At 44.7% G+C, this 22,603-nt stretch overlaps 1 protein-coding gene across 6 annotated transcripts in view; it reads right to left on the reverse strand.

Moving 5' to 3' along the window:
- The window catches only part of LAMB4 (laminin subunit beta 4), a 96,964-nt gene that overhangs the window by 24,865 nt on the left and 49,496 nt on the right, over positions 1–22,603 (reverse strand). For all 6 annotated transcript variants that reach the window (XR_016441731.1, XM_090042041.1, XM_090042040.1 and 3 more), the window contains 8 exons: positions 20,883–21,060; positions 12,697–12,840; positions 11,255–11,486; positions 9,687–9,844; positions 6,591–6,815; positions 5,965–6,185; positions 1,473–1,569; positions 317–689 (listed from right to left, as the gene is read on the reverse strand). Coding sequence is in view for 5 of the 6 variants with exons in the window: in XM_090042041.1 (XP_089898167.1) it covers positions 317–689; positions 1,473–1,569; positions 5,965–6,185; positions 6,591–6,815; positions 9,687–9,844; positions 11,255–11,486; positions 12,697–12,840; positions 20,883–21,060 (1,628 nt within the window). In the remaining variant the exon portion in view is untranslated. The remainder of the gene's footprint in view (positions 1–316; positions 690–1,472; positions 1,570–5,964; positions 6,186–6,590; positions 6,816–9,686; positions 9,845–11,254; positions 11,487–12,696; positions 12,841–20,882; positions 21,061–22,603) is intronic.

The raw sequence follows: 22,603 nt of genomic DNA on the forward strand, positions 1-22,603 counted from the left end.
CTAGGCCAGGGGATGGACCAGTCTGCAGGAGCTCTTGGCTTTTGGGGAAGTGAGAAAGTAAAGCCATCTTTTCTCTTTCCTCATTTCAGTTGCACTTGACAGGGTTGCGATGAAGTTATAGATTTGGGATAAATAATAAATGTGCTGGGGGTTTTTTACAAGTACACTGAACATCATTAATTGATCATCTAACACTTGTAACATGATCAGAAATAGGACTAAAAAAAACTGTGCAACTAATTATGTACAATGGAAGACTGCTTTTCCACCCCAGAAATATGTATAGTGCAATCCTATTCTACAAAGAAAGTGTTACCAAATGTAATCATAGAAATCCTTGACGTTTAAGAACATTTTCAGTGAAAGAACAGGACTTTTTAAAATTCTTCCTATTTCAGAAATCATCACTTCAAAGCTTTTAAAGTGTGTATCACAGCTGGGCATTGTCTCTTTCTCATCTTCCAGATTTGCAGCAAATTTCATTAACCCTTGAACAGCTTGAGAAAGGGCAGTGATTTCATGATCCCACTGATCAAAGCAAAGGTGACAGCGAGGGCACGTGGGGAATTCTTGCTTGAAGCCTCGACCACACTGGTCACAGAACCTCCCTGTGATGCCAGCGTGGCAGCTGCAGGCTCCAGTGACTTTGTCACATGAGTTGAGTGTTCCTTCCTGGTTACACTTACATGCTGCAGAGGCAGAAAACAGCATAAGTTTGTTTTTGTCTTTCAATTTTAGATAAATAACAGTGATAAAATATTTTAAAAAATAACCCAGAAAATACTGTTCAGCATAGTAAAACAACCCGCCCCTCCTTTTACTGACATACTGTTGTTTGACCATTTTGGCTGGTATTTTCAAAGGTGTCTAAGGAATTTAACTTCATTAATCAAATAAAGCAGGATAAAAATTTTTTTGTTTGCTGTAGTTTTATGTATTAGTTCTATCTGTATACTCCTATACTTTGCTATCATCTTCTTGTGACTGTAAGTTAGTGAAGAAATGATCATATCTGTTCTTGAGATGAGTTAGGATAAATAGTAGTGTTCTTAGAAAAAGCCTCAGTACCATCTCCCTTGGGACCTCCACAGATGACAGGACAAAGAGCTAGAAAATGTACCAGGCTGAACAATGTTGAATTTGATCTAATAGGTCTTTTCCAACTCTAGCTCACAATTCTGTCATAACCTTACATATTCACCAGGGTTGCGTATCATGTTTAGAGAGGTACTTAGCCATGTTAGTCTGATGGACTAAGCTACTACTTATGAAAGTTTATGCACATCTAATTTAGTTAGTCTACAAGGTGCAAATCTACCTTGCCTTATGCCAAATATCAGGTATAACACTAAAGCAAAAGTATTAAAATCGATTTCTCTATTTGTACATCTTGTTTAGTATATGAATGTGAATATCGACCATTAAAGCAATTGCAGATTCTGGTTCAGTCTGTGTCATCTGGCAGTACTTACAAATACAATGTGTTTGTGGATTGCCGAAGTAATTTTCCTCACATTCATCGCAGTGCCTTCCACGGTAGCCTGATTTACACAGACATTGGCCTGTAAACTGTAAAGGCAGTCAAGAGTAAACAACATATATAATGAATAGGAGGAAGAAACAGCACCAAGCACACTAATAACTATTTATTTCAGTAGACATGTTTTTTCTCTGAGATTTACAATATATAGCTGCACAAAGAATGCACCAGATCTGTTCCTGTGCATTTCTGGAGCACAGTGATTACAGAGATCTGGTTCAAGTTTCCTAGTTGCTTAGTATCATATGGCTAGAGTTTGGAAAACAGCATAGATGGAAATGAAAACAAAAAGGATAAGGGGAATGATTTTAGTTTTCTAATATTAAAGTTTTCACACACTCTGGACCTCCATACTGACTTTGACAAGGTACGTGGGAGGGCGTCTTAAATGTGAATGACTGTTTCCAGCCCATCTGAGGTAGCATGAACGGTGCATGCCCCTGGTGGCTGGGGTGGGGGCACAGTGGCAGTGGCAGCATGGTGGCAACAGAGGTGGCAATAAGCGGGGAAGCTCCTGCAGATGCAATCAGCACTGTCAGTGGTGGGAGGTGGCAAGTGCCAACCAAGGGTCGGCACACACCCGCAGCTGCTGCCGGCAGTGGCGGTAATGGCCAGCAGGGATTGCAGACCACCCACAGACGACGTCAGCGGTGAAGTGGTGAGCAGTGACCACCCACAGGCACTGCTGATGGTGTTAGCAGTGCTTTTTTGCAGGGGGTGTACGTGCACCCCCTTTACAACTCCCATATGAGGTAGGGTTGTCCTTTTATATATAACAACATTTCTTCATCAAGATCTTATTTCTCACAGGGTAAACTACTGATCTTTGGATTACAACTTGTGGATGCCTAAAAAGTAACTTAGACTCTCAAGAGTCCAGAAACAGATTATCCTAGAAAACACATTTTGTTAGTCAAGTAATAAACTAATTAACAGAGATTATAGATTGGATAATTGGTACAACTCAGATAATCAGTAATAGTATGTTTCATTATAAGATCTAGCCATGTGCCAGCAGGGAGAAAATGCATTCAGGCTAAGGACAGACATTCAAATTAGTTAGTTAGTCAGCCTGAGCCTGAATTGATTCAATCTTTGCAGGTTAGTCTAACCTGGCTAGGTTGAATCAGTTTGTAACTGCACAGACATCCCAGAAATACAGGCACATGCTTGCAGTGGCTCAGGTTAGAAGCTGGGCGGTGGAGGGGCAGAGCGGGGGAGCTAGAGCAGCCCTCCCTTCCCTTCCATAATGCTGAGCTGAGGGGTAGTAGCCAGGCCCTGGCAGAATGCTCTGATTAGTGAGGGGTCCTTCCCCTCCCCTGCTTCTGATCAGCCCAGCAGGGAATTGATAACAGTGTTTATCACCCCTAACTCAGTGTTTATCAGTTCATTAAGAAAACATTACTAGCTACCTGTTGATTCTGCCTTTGTCCCATCTGCCACAGCACAGACCATAGCCAGCATATGATCTGCTAGTTAATGCTGTGTATCTGTGTAAGGCAGAGGGGACAGGACAATCCCTGCTTAGCAGGGAGTTGGAGGGGGGGCAGTAGGGGGAAGCCAGGCAGATGCCTGCAGTCTCTGCTAAGCTCCAGCCAGGGAGCAGAGGGGAGGGGCCAGCTCTGCAGACAGCCCTGCCCAGCCCAGAGAGCATTGTGCGATGCTGAGGGAGTCTGGTTTAACTTAAACCAGCAAGGGGTCTGGACAGATATTGCATAAATGGTTTGACCCAAATCAGTTAAGTGTGATACTACATTCAACTAGGTTTATCTCAAACCGCTTTCAGCAATTTTCAAACTGGTTTATGTGCACTGAACATCTGTTCTGTTACAGGTGTAAACCAGTTCCTGATCTCTTAAACCAGTTTATGTGTAATGTCTGTTCCTAGCCTCAGTACCTAAAATCATTATTCACCTCCATTTTGAACTGCAAAGCATCTCCAGGTGTCTTTATTAGGGCTTTTTGATACAGTAGGGGCATCTACACAAGACGCTTACTGTGGTGTTGCCTAATTAGCTCTGCAGTAAAGTGTCACTGTCTACATATGTGGAGCTATTAGGTTGGAGTAAACTAATTAACTATCCAAGTACTATCCTACAGTGGACTTATTTACTCCACTGCAATGCACATATAGACAGTGACCAGGGCTTGTTGGGGCATTAGGGTACTATAGTGTGGGGACTGCCTGCTGGTTAGACCTGCACTGTAACACCCTCGTGGCCCAACTAGCCCCTTCACAGCATGTTGAGGCAGGGTGGAGCAGCTCTGGGCTGGCAGGCTGATCCCCTGCAGGCTCCCAGCCAGCAGGGCTGTGCTGCCCCAGCTCAACATGCTGCAGTCCTGGATGAATGTGTAAACACCGTGCTCAGGAGCAATAAACTCCAGCACAGACTGCACCAGAGTTTATTCAGGCACATTAGTTGCACATGTATAGGCACCTATTGAGAAAGGAATCAGGTGGAACACCTCATCACTTAACTCCAGCATACACCCCATTCAAACTGATCATGCCAGAGGCTCAGATTCCACCTAAGTCTCCCAACAGACACTGTTGATTAGGTATACTATGAGCATGCCCAACCTGTATCAACATCACTGAATTCAGGTAAAAATAATGAGGAAGTGGTGATTCTGCTTACCTTTTACTCAATAGCTTAGCACGCTCAGTCAGGAACTGAGAGAACTAGGTTCTATACCCTCCTTACCTGAACTGACTTGAACCTATGTCTCCCACAAAATCACTACACTTAAGGGAATGAGTTTGATGAAGAAATCTCACACCTTCCCCATCCAACTGAAGCTTGGCTACTCGTTAACTAAGAGGACAAATCATGTAACAGAAGCAAAGCAAGCAAAAAAAAGTAAGCTGCTGTGGCTTAGTGGTTACAGTACTCCCTCAGAAAGCCTAGTTATGGTCCTGCATGTGATATTAGACAAGCACTGCTTAAACAAACAAATAAATTTGGCAGCAGGGACTTGAATCCACAACTTCCCCTTAGAGGAGTGGCATAATCATGAGGCTACAGTCAGGCTCCCTCTTGCTTTCTTTGATTCTGTCCCTAAGACTCTTACCTTCATGGCCACCCAAGCCGCGTCCAGACGAGGGTGGCTGTGTGGTATGTGGTGCCGCAGATGCCACATACCACATGTTCATTTGTTCTCCGTGCTACAAGGGAACAGTGCAGAGGGTTTCTAGGGATATCCAGGGTTTTTGGGGATATCCAGAGGTCAAAAAAACGTGGGGAAAAAAAAGGTGGAAGTGGTGCATACAGTGGCCGTGTGTGCCACCTGAAGCTGGAGCCTGGCCAGGTAGAGCCATGCTCTGTTGTTAGCCAGGCTTCATGTGGCAGGATCACCATTGTTGCAGTTCTAGGAGGCCCCCAGGACCCCAGGTATGGCTGCTGGGGCCAGCCCAGTGGTGGCTCCAGCCTCCTCTACCCCACCCAGGGTAACTTACTACATGCCAGAGCATGCATAGTACAGGCATTCCCCAGGGACAACTAGTGGTGGCACAAGGTGTGCCGCTGCAAGTTATCCCTAGCGAACCAAACATCCACATATGTTTGGACATGGCCCCAGTGGCCAGCTGCATCAGGATAGTTGGAGGAATGTCACATGCATCCTGTTTTAAGCGCTAATAATTAGGGCACTGCCCTGGGAAGTGAAAGAAGTGGATTAAAGTCAGGCTGCAAAAGGCCTAGAACCCAGGGTTTCTTATTCTAGGGTGAGTACTCTAACAGCTAGGCTACTGGGCCAAAAGCACCTGCTAGCTCCACCAGTCAATGAGGATAATAAGTGATTATAAATGCTGACTATACAACCTGATCAGACATCTAAAGTCTTAAGAGGAGCAGGGAGTTCAGGAACATCTCTAGGCTTAACATTTCCTATTGGCTAGTCCTACATGCCTCTAGGTTTTCTGAATTGCCCCGCGGAGATGCCTAGTTCTCACCATGATCTGGTTAGCATGCCTACACAATGAACCTTAGTCACATTTGATTGTTCTTAGGAAGCACCCAAGTTACTTCATTGGTTGTATAGGGATCCTAGGTGCCTTAATCTAGTCAAATAAGTCACTGTCTTGGGTAAAAGATGCTTAGATTTTATGTGCTGGAAAACCTAAATGTAGGCATCCCCAAGACCAAACTGGATCTGGTTCACAGTACTTCAGTGCTCCATATGGAAGCACAAATTTAAAGAACTCATTGCTCAAGAGCAATCCCATCACAACAAGTCAGCCTGTAATGCATGATGGACTAAAACATGACACATTTAATTCAATTTCTGGCAATTTAAGATTTCTAAGAGGCTGTTGTTACCAGGGAGCAAAGCAAAGATTTGAAAAAAAAGTTATGAGAGTCTTGGATTGTGTCCTTTCAACATATCATTGCCAAATGTGAGCTGTGAGAGAACTGTTATCTTGCCTGGTTGCATTGGTTAGTTTGAGAGTTGTTTGGATCACAGCCACAGAGCTGACATCCTTTCCTGCTACCCAGGTTCCAGTAGCCAGGAGCACATTGGTCACACAATGAACCTATCACATTAGGTAAGCAAGGGCAAGCTCCAGTTGTTGGGTTGCAGAGGCAAGCTTCATTTTCAGATGGACATATTGCTGGGCTCACGCCTGAAAGATTGCAAGTGCATTCTGGAAAGAGAAAGTCCGTTATTATGCAGAGAATAACTAACTATACCAGAATTTGAAATGAATTTAATTCCTTCCGCTCTGATTCCTCCCTGAAGAGAATGAGCATATGCTTGTTTTCCAAGAGCAGAGTATAGCATGATCACTTCAGAAAACTGCCTCCCATGAGACATGTACAGTGTAAAGAAACCTAAAAAGGTGACTAAGAATAGCAATAATAGAATTTAACTGACAGTGCTAGCATGATAGTAGTGCCATTAACAGGCATTTGTCCAATATAGTATGAGTTGCTCAGTTCCTAGGAAGTGTCTTATTAGCTCCGTAAAAGCCAAGTTCTCTGTGCACCATGAGTTCCTTAAGGCACAATCTTGGTGGCAATATCTGTTTGTAACTGAATTATTTACTTACTTCTGCAGCTCTGAATAAGGGCAGATCCAAAGTAGCCTGGCTTGCAGAATTGGCAGTTGGGCCCATGTGTATTGTTTAAGCATTTTAAGCATTCTCCTGTAGTCTTGTTACAGGATTCTGGATCTGTCATATCAATGTTATTATTGCAGGAGCAGGGCAAACACTGAGTCCTGGGACTTCTTGCATTCAGATAGAATCCACTAGGGCACTCATCACATTGATTGCCTACCAGAAAGGAAAGTTAAAAAAAGAAAAAATGCTGAGTGCTGTGAACACACGTAAAACTCTTATTTTTTTTTCCCTTAAAAGTGTAAAAAAATTCTCCCTGTCTGTGTAGATGCAAGGTTCTAGAGTAAAATGATACCAGGCAGTTTGGTGGTGTTGCATTCTAATTGGCCACCAGGTTAAGATTACATGGACCCAAACAGCAGAAAGGTTGAACATATGCAGCTCTTCCCACCCTCACTCAGCACCTCTGGCCAAAAAAGTGCCTACAACAATGGTTTTCAACCTTGTTAGACTCAAGGCACCCCTTTGAAAATACCAGCTCTTAGCTTGTACTTGTTTTTTGACTATGAGAGAGCAAACCTTTTGTTGCCAACAACTCGGAAAGAGCACGCCAGGTCAGAATGCTTTTTATGCTATGGATTCCTATTTGAAATCTCTGGGCGCGTCCAGACAAGTATGCACATGCAGGGCTGCACATTTCCCGTGGCACAAATAGCAGCAGCACATATGTTTATACAAGTACTAAGTGACTGTGCAGTAATGACTGTGCAGTCAGTGTCTTGTGTAGACACAGCCAGTGTCTATAAATCATCTAAGGGACATGTTGGAGGCCAATGTTGCCTCTAAAGAGTAGCGGTCCATTAGTATGCTGCTTTGGTGTGGCGTGGGACACTTACCAAAGGTAAGCTCCTCACTCCTCACCCGGGGCAGACAGCGAGGGCTAGGGCCTGGGACCTGGAGGCCAGGGGCAAGGGGGCCAGGTGTTAGGGGCCTGGAGGCTTGGGGGCCTGCTGCAGGCTCTGCTGGCTCTGGGACACTGCTCCGCTCCCCTGCATTGCCTCAGGGAGCAAGGAGGCACGTGGCATCAGAGCCGGGGAATGGAGTTGTTCCCCAGAGCCGGCAGAGCCTCACTCGGGGCAGGCAGTGGCTCCTCCCCAAGGTGAGGCAGGGCAGGGATGGAGGCTGGCGTTGGGGGCTGGTGCAAGCTCCACCGGCTCCAGGGAACTGCTCCACTCCCCGGCCCTGATGCCACGTGCCTCCTCAGTCCCCGAGGCGAAGCAGGGGAACGGAGCAGTTCCCTGGAGCTGGCGGAGCCCGTGCCAGGCTCCTGCCCCTGCCAGGCTCCCGCCCCGCCTTGCCTTCTGTAAGTGTCCCACACTGCAGCCCAGCTCCTATCCCAGTGGGTGCACAGCCTAAAAAAGTTTGTGCGCGGCCAGCCTTTTACTTGTGCGCAGCCATGCACGCGTGTACCTTAGAGGGAACCTTGCTGGAGGCCATTTTCAGGAAGTGTGTTTCTTCATTGGTTCTGGGCCTTCTTCCCCTAGCTCTCTGATTTTATTATAGATCTAAGGGAGTTGCACCACAAAGAACTCCTCCACCTGCAGCTGTCCTAAGCCTTCCTCAATATACCTTATCTTAATATACCTTATCAATATACCTTATCAATGTTACCTTATCTTCCAAGTGGGACAGGCAGCCCACTCAACCTCCTGACTGGCTCATGACCAAAAAAGCGCTGTTTACTGTCAGGGCTTGGTACACAAGAGTCTTAGGAGCCCCTTCACATGCTGTTTACCCGGATGGTGTCTGGGATCTGATTTGTGAGAACCCCTGTGTTAGGTGTATGTCTTGATCCAAAATAATTATTATGACAGAAATCCTCTGGACAAATGATGGCTAAGTCAAGTATAATCCCACAGCATTTACTCCCCTGTTTTGAAAGGGAACTTGACCTAAGTAAAGACTACAGGCCCAGTGTTTGGGTGTCTTAGCATTTAATTTTGACTAAGTAAAGGTGGGTATGATGACAGAAGCTGGCAGCAAAATTTGAAAACAAAGGATTTGTCCTAATTTCATGCTGGGAATAGCATGAAACAAATAGGTCCAGCACTACTGTTTCTATCATGAGGCTGCTGAGGGAGAAAGGATTAACTATGCTTTTTCTAAAGATGATTGCTTGATGGAACCTTCAACTAATTTTATTTTCAGTTTAAGCATTCATTTAAGGCAACACTTTCCATCTACCTTTGCTTTCCATCCCAGCAATATAAGAAATTTTAATTATAATGTACAGAGGAATGAGAAAGCTTGTTAGTTCCCCCCCCAAGAGATTCAGACTAGCACATGACATTAAGAAATACAGAGTTAGCTTGCTACAAAAAATAGTAGCATGCAAGATAATTGAGAATGAAGCAGCCAATTGTGAAAAAAGTAGCTCAAAGTAAGAAAACCCCCTGCTCTGAATGATGCACCAGGTCAAAATTCTACATCTATAAAGACATACCCTTATGGGAAAACATTTTAATCCACACTTCTCAAAGCAGTCCACTAATTAGAGTGACTTAAATTTTGGCAGCAGTTCTGATTTGGGTACCCCAGCCTTATTTTTTCAGGGACAATGCCTACTTGTCTTTATCTCAGCACCATTGAAAATGAGGCCCTAAAGAAGAGATCCCCTGCTAGTATGAATTTTGACTACTTCAGTGGATCTATGAGAATTTATCAACTAAACGTCTCCCTGTAGAAGCCTCAAATTGGGCAGCCAATATAAAAAATCTATATTTAAGAAATACGTAGAATAGACAACAGGTTTATCTACAAATAAGTGAAAGTCAAAATAGAGGGGATGGGTTGTTTCATTGCATCCATTTTTTTACCTTTAGTTGCTTACTAGAACTTAAATTGCAGGGCTACTGGGCTGTTGTTTTTTAATCAAGCAGCCGTTAACTTTATTTATCTATGTTATTCTTATGATTGCAATATCCCTGAGAAGATAAACTGGACATAGTTGTAATTTTTCAGCTTTTCATTAAGAACAATGATATTATTAAAAACAATTTGTGTCAATTTGTACATTTTGTGTCATACCTGAATAGCCCTTGAGACAATTGCAGACTAATTGCAAAGTCTGAAAATCTTGGTAACAGGAATGTGCAAAATATCTGTTGCTTGCAGGAGATTCTGGACACATACATGGACAACAAGGCACTCTTTTTAGAGGATTCCCATAATAACCATCAATACATCTGTCAAAACAGTCACCACGGAAACATATTAAATTCGCTTCTTGACAAATGTGCTTCTCAGTCATTGCACGTAGATTGGTTTATTCAATTAGGTCTTTTTTAATCTGAGAGCAGTTGTCACTGCAATACTACTTCCATTGTTTGGTACAGAAGTGTCTGGTCTTGAACAGATTCAATTAAAATCAATGCTGTATCCCCAAAACCTGGATCAAGAAATCTCTAGTTATGCATTTTACGTTCTAGAGAGTTTGGCCAATATTTTTGATTCAATCTTCCACCTCCCCTGATACAATCTGAATCAATAATGTAAGAATTACACATATACAATGTGTAATTAAGAGTAACTTTAACTACACCATTTTTTATATATTTTGCAAAACAAAAGTACCTATTATTTGTAAAAACATCTGTATCATTTTTGTTGGACTGCTTCCAAGTTAGCTAACTAGTCAGTAAAGGCTCCTTGTTGACTAAGGATTATCCAGTTCAAAATGGTACTACTTATAGAATCCACAGAGAAGTCTTCTTTAAAATAATTGGGAGGATATGCTCCAACCAAATTAAACTAGTCAACTGCCCAGCCCTATTGCCAGGGCTGTACTGACATCATTCATGCTGCCCTAAGGCTGCATGAATGAAAAAAGGAGGCACACCGTTTTTTAGATACATTGTCTGCGTATGTCCTTCGACCAACACAGCTACAACCTACACCCTAGTAATAAAACTGATATTGAAAACTTATTATAATACTAAGCAGCTAAAACATTTTTAGGACTCACAAATGAATGATATATATAGCATTTGTCACATGTAGCAGGGCACTGAAGGCCCAATATTCTGAGGTGTTGAGGACCATAACAATCTGCTGAATGTTTTCTGGAGCTAGTACATGCAACCTCATTGGATCTGGCCCTACAGTGCTGAGAATTAATCTGTGGCTGCCATTTTATGCTTGTGCTTGCTGAATAAATACACAGTTGTCCCTCAGTAGTGATGTCCAGTTTTACTCTTGGTTTTATGTGTATTTGCTATTAATGTCAGGGATACAATTCTGTGACTGAAGGTAGAACTGGACCCAGTAGTTTGTAACTACAGTGCTTTATCCTGGAACAAATACCAAACTATCACCTAACATTCAAACACACTTTCTAGATTACATCCTGGGGCATAGTGGCAAAGTAGGTAAGGAATCTTCCTGTAGTTCCAGAGCTGTGATTACAAGCCTTTTTTTGGAGTGGTGGCAAAGGTCATGCCCAGTCAATCCAGGTGTAAATGGGTAACTGGTCATTTGGATTGGGGCATCAAATGTAGTTGGAGGTGATGCTAGAAACACTGCTCCACTGTGATGGCTACAAGTCTTAATAACACTAGGTCTATGGGTCACTAATGTCAGGAAGGCCTGTAACCTACCTTTCACAGCTACTTCCAGTTGTGAAGCCTCTACAATTTAGGCACACCCCAGTCACTGGGTCACAAAGCTCTGCGTAGCCATTACATGAACAGGGTCGACAATTGGGAAATCCAAAATATCCAGGGAGGCATTGACTGCACCGCAGACCATCAACTCCTGGCCGGCATGAACATTGCCCAGTCACTTGATCACAGAGAGTGCTCACCGATCCTTGAGGATGGCACTGACAGGCTAGATAAATGAAAGCAAATAAAGAAGTCTTGATAAGGATGAGCTGCATCTTTCCTGAACTGATTACCAGTGAATGCCTTTAGACTGAGATGTCTTGTGGTGCCTTTGGGGGTCTGCCACCCTTGTACCTGGTTCCCCCACTGTGGTCCAGCCTGTTTGCTGGCTCTCTCTCAGCCCACGTCACCTCCAGTCTCTCACGTGCTATGACTTGATGTTATATTGCTGTTTATTGTGGGAGGCAGTCCCTGGGGCTGGCAGTAGCCTTGCTGGTCATTTTGCCTGTCCAGCCAAGCCAGCCCCCCACCTGGGGCCTTGTGCTCTTCCCTCAAGTGCTTCCCCTTTAAGGCAGTGCTCCTGTAGGCTTCTGAGCATGTCAGGGCTTCAACTACTGCAGTCTTGGCCCCCTTTTTCTCTGGCTGCACCCTCTGCCTTGGTTCACTGTTTAAAACCTGGGCTCCCAAGTATTGGCCCTGCCTTGGCAGCAGCCCCTCCCGGGGCTCCAGTCTTACCATGCCAGTCTCCACCTCTTTGGCTTGGAGCTGGCTTTTGGCACAGATAGCCGTGGAGTGCCAGCCATGCACCCCTGTTCATAGCCTCTTCCACCCCCATGGCCACAATCTAGTCCTCCAGTTTCAAGTTCAAAATGGAACAAAAACACAAGCTAGCGGCTTCACGAAAAAATGTCTCCCTCCCTCAGGGTAAATGTTGCCTACAGGCCCTACCTCTGTTGGAGGTATCTCATCTTAGATCCTCTGGGTGGCTTGGGTGCCTACATGTCTGTCTCCAGCAGCCTCTCTCCCCCAGGAGATCCTTTCCCTGCTGCAAGCAGCGGCTACCCCTTGTATAGTCAGGGACTGCACTAATATCCCCCATGCCAGGCCAAAAGGTTTGGCATAAATAATCACTCCGGGACTCAGACTTATTCAAGCCTCTTCAGTTTGCAAGCAGAGGGATATAAATTATGTACATGAAAGTTCTCTTATAAGACTTCTGGGACTGTCTGTTTCTAGCTAGGCTTGAATTACCACTAGATCACTTTTTTAGCTCGGTTCTTCAGCACTTCCATTTCCACTCTTTGTGGGAGCTAGGAAGCACACAGGCATAGAAATCTGTGTTGGGAGAAAAACCAGCCATGGTTTTGGAATCTCAAATGAAATGCTGTTAGTGGAACAGGCAAGAATTCAATTTGTTTCATAGCTTTAGCACTTACGGTAACAACCATGGAATCCAAAACCGTAACTCCCGACTGAACATGTGTCACAGCAGCGGCCAAAAACATTAGGCTTGCATTGACACTGGCCTCCCAGCTTACTGCAGTTGGAGCTCAGTGACCCCTGAGGATGGCACCTGCATGCTGTTGGCAAGAAGAATTAAAAATACAGGTTATTCCTTAAAAAGAAAGACAACACAAACATCAGGTTTACTGTGCTCAGACTTTTAGAGATATTACCTTAAAATGTTACCAGAGATGGGCTTAAGAAAATAAAACAGACCCTGAGGACCTCACACAGGGTGCGTCTATACGTGCAATTAATGGAATTTGCTGCACAGTAAATTCAGGCTCATTAAACTGCTCCTGGGTGCACAGTTACACATGTGCCTGGTGCGGGAGCAAAATGAGCCCAACAGGAGCAGCCTAGTCCAGGACTGCTCCTGCCCTGCTCTGCCCCTCAGCAGCAGCCAGGGAGAGCTCCAGACTCCCCCAGGTGCCAGCTCTGAGCTGGCGGAGGGGACTTGGGGCAGGTTTGGGTGGAGCAGAGTTCCACACTGGTGTGCCTCCAGGCCTGCTGCCCCCTGCACATTTACCACACCAGTGCAGGGCTGCACCCAGTGCACCTGCAAAGTTCTTGGCAGGCAAGGGGCAGGCAAGTGCTTGTGTGCCCAGTCTGCGCTTCCCTGTGCCTGCCTGCTCCTTGCTCTCTGCCTGGGAACTCTGCAGGTGCACTGGGCACAGCACCGCACCAGTGTGGTAAGCATGCAGGGGCAGCAGGTCTGGAGGCACCACAGTGCAGACCCTTGCTCCACAGGACCCTCAGAGCCAGGCACGTCTGGTGACAGGTTGGGCCTGCCTCTGCAATTATACTATGGAGGAACAGTGGCCTGAACAGCCCAGCCAGGGACAGGATCGGTTGCTCAGCATGGTCCCTGGTGCCTTGCATCTCCCCCTTGGACACACATCACAAGGAAACTCTGGGCCCCACTGCCACTGCCCCTCACCACCCCCCCCCGGGGGCTAGGAGCTGTGCCCAGAGCCAGGCAGCAGTTTGGTCCCTTGCTGCCTGGGCTGACTGGTGTGTTATGTATAGGTCGTTACATTTGCCTGGAGATTGCAGGAAGGAACAGCAGAACTACAGGCAAGCTTTATCGTTCTATAAGCTTAACTCCTTGGTCTTTGGAGAACAATACAACTGGGAGCAATTTGCTCCCCGTCAGCCTCTACACTTGTGGTATGGCACAGTAGTTTAATACGCTGTTTTTTAGTACCTTTATCTATCGGTACTAGCAAACTGCATTAGACTAATCTAATGCATAGTCATTGCCGCACACTTATAGACAGTGATGCTTTACTGTGCATTAGATTAATCTAATGTGCAGCAAAGCATCTTGTGTAGACATGCCTACAATGGGACTGGTTGCCACCCAATCATGGGGTTTGGACTATCTGATAATGTTATGCCAATAATGATCTTATATGAATCATCAGCACAGCTTCAAAATTCAGATTTGGATTTGAATAGGTGAAGGTATTACCTCAGTCCATTGTGGGAACAATAAAGGATATAAAATTTGGATCCAAGTACAAATATCCTTAAAGTCTGAGGTATTTGCTTTGGGTCTATCTGTATCTAATACCTATGGAAGAGTGATTTGCTAATGTTTGAACAGGCTCACAAATCCATTTAGGGATATCATCGTCCAGTTGGTGGTGGTTTAGGTTCAGCTACCCATTCCCATGCTTATTTGTAATGCTACAAGAACAGCAAATTTAACAGTGGACAGTAATTTAGGGGTGTTTATAATAGTTGCAGAACTATAATAATAATTACACCTCTTATAGTAATTCTACTTTTGGTCTTGGCTAAAGCCAGTTTTCCTGTCAGTTAGATAAATTGTTTATATGAGCATTAAGTACATGCAACTACGTTGAATTTTTCAGGTGGTTGAAATAATTTTCTGGTTCATTTTGAGGAATGAATAATATTTTATGGCAATTTGAACTGGTCTGTTCAGTCTAATTTGTAAGACATTTGTTTGCAGCACAGGAAGTACTTTTCCATGTGCTGAGCATGTCAGGTTAAATGATTATTTGTAGGCAATTTTGCAGCACCTGCTAGCAGCCAAGCATATTAAGAATTTCTGTTTCACTTCAAATTTATTTGAGTCTGCTGGTCTGCTGCCAAAGTGGGACACAGAACAGTGTGGGTGAAAGGTTGGTTGCCTAGCTCCATTCTTCTAGTTCCAATCTTAAATCCTGATCCTGAGATTGTTTACATACATATATGTCAAGCGTTGCTAATTTGAGTAATCCTATGGAAATCAGTGGAACTACCTCAAGTAACAAAGTTAAGGAGAGATGTGTTTGCAGAATCCAGGATTACTCCAGTGTAATTGTTACTGATTTTTTACAATAAAAATATAAAGTTTTTGGAAATGAATTCTAATGGAAAAATGAAATATCAGATTTTCCAAATCATATTTTTGGCAAGACTTTAGGAAACTACTGTTCTCTATGAAACAATGGGTCTTATAAATGTTAGAATGTAATTAGCCTTTTTACCTGGAGGAGGCAAGAAAGGGGCAAGAAGTAAAACCAAAAGAATTTAAATGAATAGGCTAATTTAAGTGCAATTCACAGACTAGGAAATTCACAACTGGAAAGCCAGGGACATGTTTCAATGTATGACTGGTATTAGACTAGCTTTTCTGGATGTTGGAGAAAAAAGCCCAGTGGTAAGTGAAGAGTCAGGGAACCTAGACAAAAACTTAGTAAGGGGAAGCAATAGCAAAAGCCTTAGCAATGTTCTGGGGGGAGAAGACGGGACAATCAGTTAGATACCCAAAATGTTTATATACTAAGGTGAGAAGCATGGGAAGCAAACAGGAATAACTGGTGGTCCTAGTATAATCACAGAAGTGTGATGTAATTAGGATTAGGGAGATGTGGTGGGATAGGTCACATGACTGGAATATAGTCACATATGGATATAGCTTGTTCAGAAAGTATAGGTAGGGAAAAAAAGAGAAGCTATTTCCCTACATATAGAGGCAATATACCCTTGTTCTTGAGGTACAATATGAAGCAGAAGGTAGGCCTGTTGAAAGCTGTTGGGTAAAGGTCAGAGAAGAGGATGTCGGGGGGTGGGGATGTCATGGTGGACATCTGTTACAGGCCACCAAACAAGAAGGAGGAAGAGGCCTATTATAAACAATTGATGGAAGCTTCCAAATCACCGAACCTGGTTCTCAGAGAGACTTTAATTATCAGAACATTTGCTGAGAGGGAAAAGAGCAGAGCACAAGCAATCCAGCAGATGCTTAGAGTGTGTTGGGGATAACTTTCATATATACGGTAGACAGGACAGCCTCAGGGTGGGGGGAGTTCTTTCGATTTGCTACCCAAAACAGGGAGCAATTGCTTCAAAATATGAAGAGGAAAGACAACTTGGGTGACAACCACCACAAAATGACAGAATTCAGGATCCTAAGGGAAGGAAGAAAAGCATCAGAAAAAAAAAGTGTACTTCAGAAAAAGCAGAGTCAGGAACCTGGTGGGCAGTACCCACAAAAAGCAAGCTAGAGTGGTAAAGGAATCCAGGAGAGCTGGCTGTACTTCAAGGATGCCCTTTTAAAGGTGAAGGACCAAGCTGTATCAATGTATCAGAAGAATGGGGTGTGAAACAGGAGACCAGCCTAGCTAGACAGAAATTCTTTCAAAAAGGAAGTTATGAAAAGTAGAAACCTGGACATAGTCATAGGGAACAGTATAAAACTATTACATGGGCATGCATGGAGAAGGCCAAGGTGTGATCTGGGAAGGCTAAGATATGATTTGGGATGCAACTGGGAAGCAATATAAAAGACAGTAAAAAGGGATTTTAAAAGTATGTCAAAAATAAGAGGCGGACCAGTGAAACCGTAGGTAATCTAGTTACAGAAGATGCAGAGAAGGCTGAAGTATTTAACACTTTCTTTACTTCAGTTTTCACAAATAGGGGCAACTGCCAGATGAGTATAATTAGCAGCAAAGATAGGGAAGAAGAGAAACAATCTAGAGTAATGGCAGCACAGGTTAGGGCAGGGGTGAGCAATTATTTGGGCTGGATGGCACTTAAGATGTTTTGGTGAGCTGTTACAGGCTGGGTGAGGGGTGCTAACCTGGCTTTGTGTAGCAGGAGGTAGTGGCAATTGATCCTATCTGGCACCAAACCTGTCTACTCCACACTCCCAGCCAAGGGTGCTGGACGGAGCAGGTGGGCAGGCAGGCAGAGTTTCCATGGAAACTGGCCCAGGACCCCCATGAGAAGGGTGTGCTCAGCCAGTTGGATGGGATGGAGCCACAGGTGGCTGGGAAGCAACGTCTGGGAGTGGGAAGGTTGGATGGGGCCAGGATCGTGGGGTGATGAGAATGTGAGACCAGAAGAGGATAGGCTGGGGTGCCTGGGCAGTAGGGCTGGGTCCAGCAGTGGCAGCAGAGACACTGGTAGCCAGGTTGGGCGAGGCACTCTCACAGGGGCTTCCAGGAAGCTGAGTCTGGCTCCTGTGCCACCCCTGCCCTGCTGCACACCTGGGGGTGGTGTGGTGGCACCAGCTGCACGCACCAGGGCCCGGGCTGCCCCCACATCTGGGCTAGGCGGGACCAAGAAACCCACTGCAGGTCAGATAGTATCCCTTGGTGGGCTAGATCTGGCCTGCAGGCCATATTTTACCCACATCTGGGTTAGGGATTATTTAGAGAAACTATATACTCTCAAGTTGGCAGGGCTGGATGGGATGCATGTAGGGTAGTGAAGGAATTGGTTGAAGTAATTTTTCAAGCCATTAGCTATCATGTTTGAGAAATCATGGAAGTTGGGTGAGGTCCTGGATGAAGGAATAAGGGCTAGTATAGTGGCCATCTCTAAGAAGGGGAAAAAGGAGGATCCAGGGAAGTACATATCAGTCAGCCTGACCTCAGTACCTGGAAAGATAATGGAGCAGTTCTCAAGGAATCTATTGTAAAGCACCTAGAAGAGAACAAGTGATCAGGAACAGCCAGCAGGAATTAACTAAGAGTAAGTCATGCATGACCAGCCTGATTTTCTTCTTTGATAGTGAGAGGCTCTGGATGGGGGGAAAGCAGTGAGGATGATATACCTTGACTTTAGCAAGGCGTTAGACAGTGTCTCCCACAATATTCTCATTAACAAGCTAAGGAGATATAGACTAAACAAACATACTGTAAGGCAGATACATAACTGGTTGAATCATTGTGCTCAAGTAGTAATCATCAATGGCTCAGTATCAATTGGGGTTCCCTAGGGGTCTGATCTGGATGATGCAATAGAGTGCATACTTAGCAAATTTGTGGACAACACCTATTTGGTATAGTTGCAAACACAGTGGAGGACAGGGCTATGATCCCAAATGACTTAGATCAGGGGTGGGCAAAATGTGGCCCAGGGGGCCAGATGTGGACCTCCAGGCCATTCTATCGGGCCCATGGGACCCCTAAAAAATTTAGAAAATTAACATTTATCTGCCCTGGGCTTCCTGTCATGAGGCCTTCAATGGCTTGCCAAAACTCAGTAAGTGGCCCTCTCCCCAAAATAATTGCCCACTCCTGACTTAGATAGACAGGATAAATGTTCTGCAATGAATCAAATAAGATTCAGCAAAGACAAGGGCAAAGTCCTGCACTTGGAATAGAATAATTATATGAACAAATACAGACTAGAGAATGACTGGCTAGGTTGCAGTACTGCAGAGAAGAACCTGGAGGTTATAACTGACCTTAAGCTGAGTATGAGCCAACTATATGCTCTTGTTGCAAAAAAGCCAACAGCATACTAGGCTTTTCCAACAAGAATGTCATTTACAAATTAAGGGAAGTGATTCCTCCACTCTATTCAGCCCTGGTGAGGCCTCACCTGGAGGTTTAGGCCCCATGCTTCAAGAAGGATGTGGACAGATCACAAAGAGTCCGGTGCAAAGCATCACAAATGGGAAGCAACATTTCTGAGAAAAAGCTGAAGGAGCTAAGGTAATTTATTCTGGAGAAGAGAAGACTGAGGGGGGAATTCAATAACAGTCCTCAAATACCTGACGAATGATTATAGAAAGGATAGAGATGGGCTTTTCTCTGTGGCCATGGGGGACAACACTAGGAGCAAGGCTGAAGCTGCAGCAGAGGAAATTTAGGTCAGAGATTAAGAAGAACTTTTGGACTCTGAGGGTGGTCAAGCACTAGAATAGGCTACCCAGAGAAGTTGTGGAATCTCCATCCTTGGACATTTTTTAGAACAGGTTGGACAGACACTTGGCTGGGATGGTTTAGTTACACTGAAGAGTGGGCTAAACTAGATAACCTTGTGAGGTCCCTTCCAGCCCTACTTTCCTAAGGTCTTATGCCTTATGTTAAAAACACACAGACCACACAGCAGCCACATCTACACAAGACACTGGCTGTGCAGTTGTTACTGTGCCGTCATTTAGTACTTGCAAACTAAGTACTAAACGACTGTGCAGTAACCACCATTAGTGTCCCAGTATGGTTGCCTAGTGATGCTTACTGAGCAGTAGCTTATTACTACTGCACAATAATGTCACATCATGGTTAGTGCCTGGCAATGCTATTGCACAGTAGTAATGATCTACTGCACAGTAGTAATGAGCTACTATGTAGTAAGCATCTTGTGTAGGTGTGGCCAATATATACACAAAATACCACATGGTAATACTCAGGTATTGATGCGCAAACAGTGGATCTTTTTGGCTTGGTTTTGAAAATATTCAAATAGAACATTTTAAAATTTCCAACATAAAACATTCCATTATGAGAATACCATAACAACATATTTTGACACTTTCAATTTTTTCAGCCCACTTTTATTGAAACAGAATTTATATGGTGCATTTGAACCAATTTTTGCAAGTAATTTCACTTCCTCCAGAACTCCATTTTTTGACAAATTTACTATTTAGTAGGCGCGTCTACACATGTCCCTATGGTGCCTTTGTTACTGCACCCACCCTTTGGAAATTTCCAAAAGGCAGTACTAAATAACAGCACAGTAACAAAGGCACCATAGGGACTCATGTAGATGCACCCACTGAATAGTAAATTTGTCAGATAAGATGGATGTACTAAACGATGGTGCAGTAACAGCCCATACTGTGCCGTGTGCACCATGCAGTTATTTTCAGTTGCTATGTTGCCAAAACAATGCACTATAATGAGGGAGTGTATTGCTATGGTGACATAGCTGTGGTGTCATGGTTTGCAATCACCAATGATATGTTGCCATAGCACATTGCTACCGCAATGTAGTGTCATGTGTAAACGCGCTGAGATTCTTTTTTCCAGATTTAGTCAGGAATCAAAGACAAACATTGATGAAAAAAGACTTTTGTTTTCATTCAGACTGGTTATTGTCAGTATTAGCATGGGCCAGTAAGCATTTCACAGTAAGTAGACTGTGCAGTCAACTTGGAACTGCTTCAAGTCAGGTCCTGTAGTCTCCAGTTTCTTTGTGTCTCCTGGCATAGCCTCTGATTCACATGTAAAGACCATTGCCAAACAGATAGCTACTACAACAGGCATTTAATTCAAAGATATTTTTCACATGTCCTGGCATCCTTTCAACGGGCAGATCTACACATGCGCTGGACTGTGCAGTTGTTATTCCTCAGTCCTTTAGTACTTGCTTAAGCAAGTACTAAATGACTACACAGTAACCTGCATTACTGCACAGTCCTGATGCTGCACAGGGTTTCTTCTCATGCTACTGCATAGTAGCGACAAGCTGGAGTGTTAGCGTCATGGTTTGTGCCCACTGATGCTACGTCGCTGTAGCAGTGAGCTACAGTGACATAGCTCATTTCTACAGTCATGTAGCATCTTTTGTAGATGTGCCCAATGAGTTTCAAATGTGATGTGGCAGTGAGACCTGATGACCTCACTGAGACAAGCACTTAGAATCTCAAGGCCTCTCCAACCACAAGGAATCCCTGCAGGAAAGCATACTGGAATATCTGATCAGCATTCCTCTAGTTGTTCAATGCAAGATTTACTAAACGACTATTTACACATACATAATTAAAGAGTACTCTTGTTAAAATATCAGTATTCTACAGAAAACACAGTAAGTCAGCAAGCAGCAGAAGCACCTATACCATCCTGTTGGAACTGATACTTACGAACTGCTCCATTGTGAATATGAGCAGACATGCTCACTATGAGTCTTGCACATACTTCTGGTAAAATATGAGGTCCAACTTCTGAAGCAATTTCAGTGCAATGATACCGCTGATACTCATCCAAATCTTTCTTACTACACAAGTTCTCCACAGAACTGATTCTAGGAATAAGGCCAAGCTTGAGGTTTGACAAGAAAGAAATGATTAGATATTTGTGTAGGTGTACAGGTCCCTTCTACTTAATTCTACACTTTATGGTTAGAGACCCAGAGCTCAGCCATTTCTAGATCCTCTACCTTGCTGCTCCTTTACTTCATCCCACATTTTTTCTAACGTTTTAGGCCAGGAGTAGGCAAAATGGAGGATTCGGTTGGTGGTCAGACTCCATTTTCCAGCAGCCCTTGCCTGCATTGCTCCAGCAGGTCTCCATGGAGACCCCAAGAGTGGCAGGGCCATGATAGCTCTGTACCCAGTGCAGCCACGAAGCATGGACAGCACCTGCTTCTGGTGCTGATGGCAGCTATGCAGTTATCTGCCACTGTGGCAGTGACTATTTATGCCCTCCACCCCTACAAAGGCAGCACTCAGGGCTGCTGCCCCACCTGTCCCCCATTAGTTACACTACTGCAGGGGTGGGCAAGGTCTGGCCCATGGGCCGGATTGGGCCTGTGGAGGACTCCATTTTCTAGCAGACCCTGCCCACATTGTGCTGGCCGGTCTCCATGGAGACCCCAGGAGTGGCAGGGCTGTGGCAGCAGGGGGGCAGCATGTCCAAGGAAACCAGCCTAAGTGGTGCACTGGCAGGGCCAATGGCTGGGTGTGGAGCTGCTCTGGGCCAGGGCTGGGGTCTTGTGGCAGTGACAGCACAGGCCAGAACTGAAGCAGAGCCGCAATCTGCTACTTGCATGCCCCTGGGGCAGCAGATCACAGCTCTGCCCTGGCTCCAGCCCATGCTGTCACCACTACAAAGTCCTGGCCTGGACCCAGAGCAGCTCCGCACCCAGTTATGTGCCCTGCCAGCATGCTCCTTGGGCTGGTCTCCATGGAGGCACTAACCCTGCGCTGTCATGGCCCCATGCTCCTGGGGTCTCCACAGACTTTGCCCACCCCTGCAGTAATGTAACTAATGGGGGACAACTAGGGCAGCAGTCCTGGGCACTGCCTTTGTGGGGTGGGGGCAGGAAAGGAGCACAAATGGTCATTGCCACAGTGGCATGTGAACGCCCTGCAGCCATCAGCACCAGCAACTGGGGCTGCCCTGCTGTGCACATTTGGTCTTACATCATTACAGTGTTAGAAATGGAATATTGTTAGAAATGCACAGCTTGCATCTTGCACCTGATAAGAAAGAAATACTGCCCAAGGCTCCTTTCTCCCCCTCATCCGCCTTAGCCTTTCTCATGCTGATACAGAAGCTGGAATTCAATTGACTGTGGCCTTGGGATATGAACTTTTGGCGAACTGTTGTAGTTTCTGGGCATGCTTAATGAGCTGATGCATATTTACCCCTCCGCCCCGCATACTTAAGTAGCTAATTATACTATACATGCGATGTATGTAATGATGTAACTACATGTATGCTTGTATGAAACGGAAGTAGCTGTAAGAGTTCCGGTGTCTGCACACGTGCTCAGGAGAGAGAAGATAAATTCCGCTTGCAAACACAATTAGGTTGTCAGAAGCTGATTTGGGCATCAATGCCCCACTCTGACCTTGTTTGC

Source organism: Crocodylus siamensis, chromosome 4 (genome assembly GCF_052110815.1).
Source record: "Crocodylus siamensis isolate JL-2025a chromosome 4, ASM5211081v1, whole genome shotgun sequence".
Lineage (NCBI taxonomy): Eukaryota > Metazoa > Chordata > Crocodylia > Crocodylidae > Crocodylus > Crocodylus siamensis.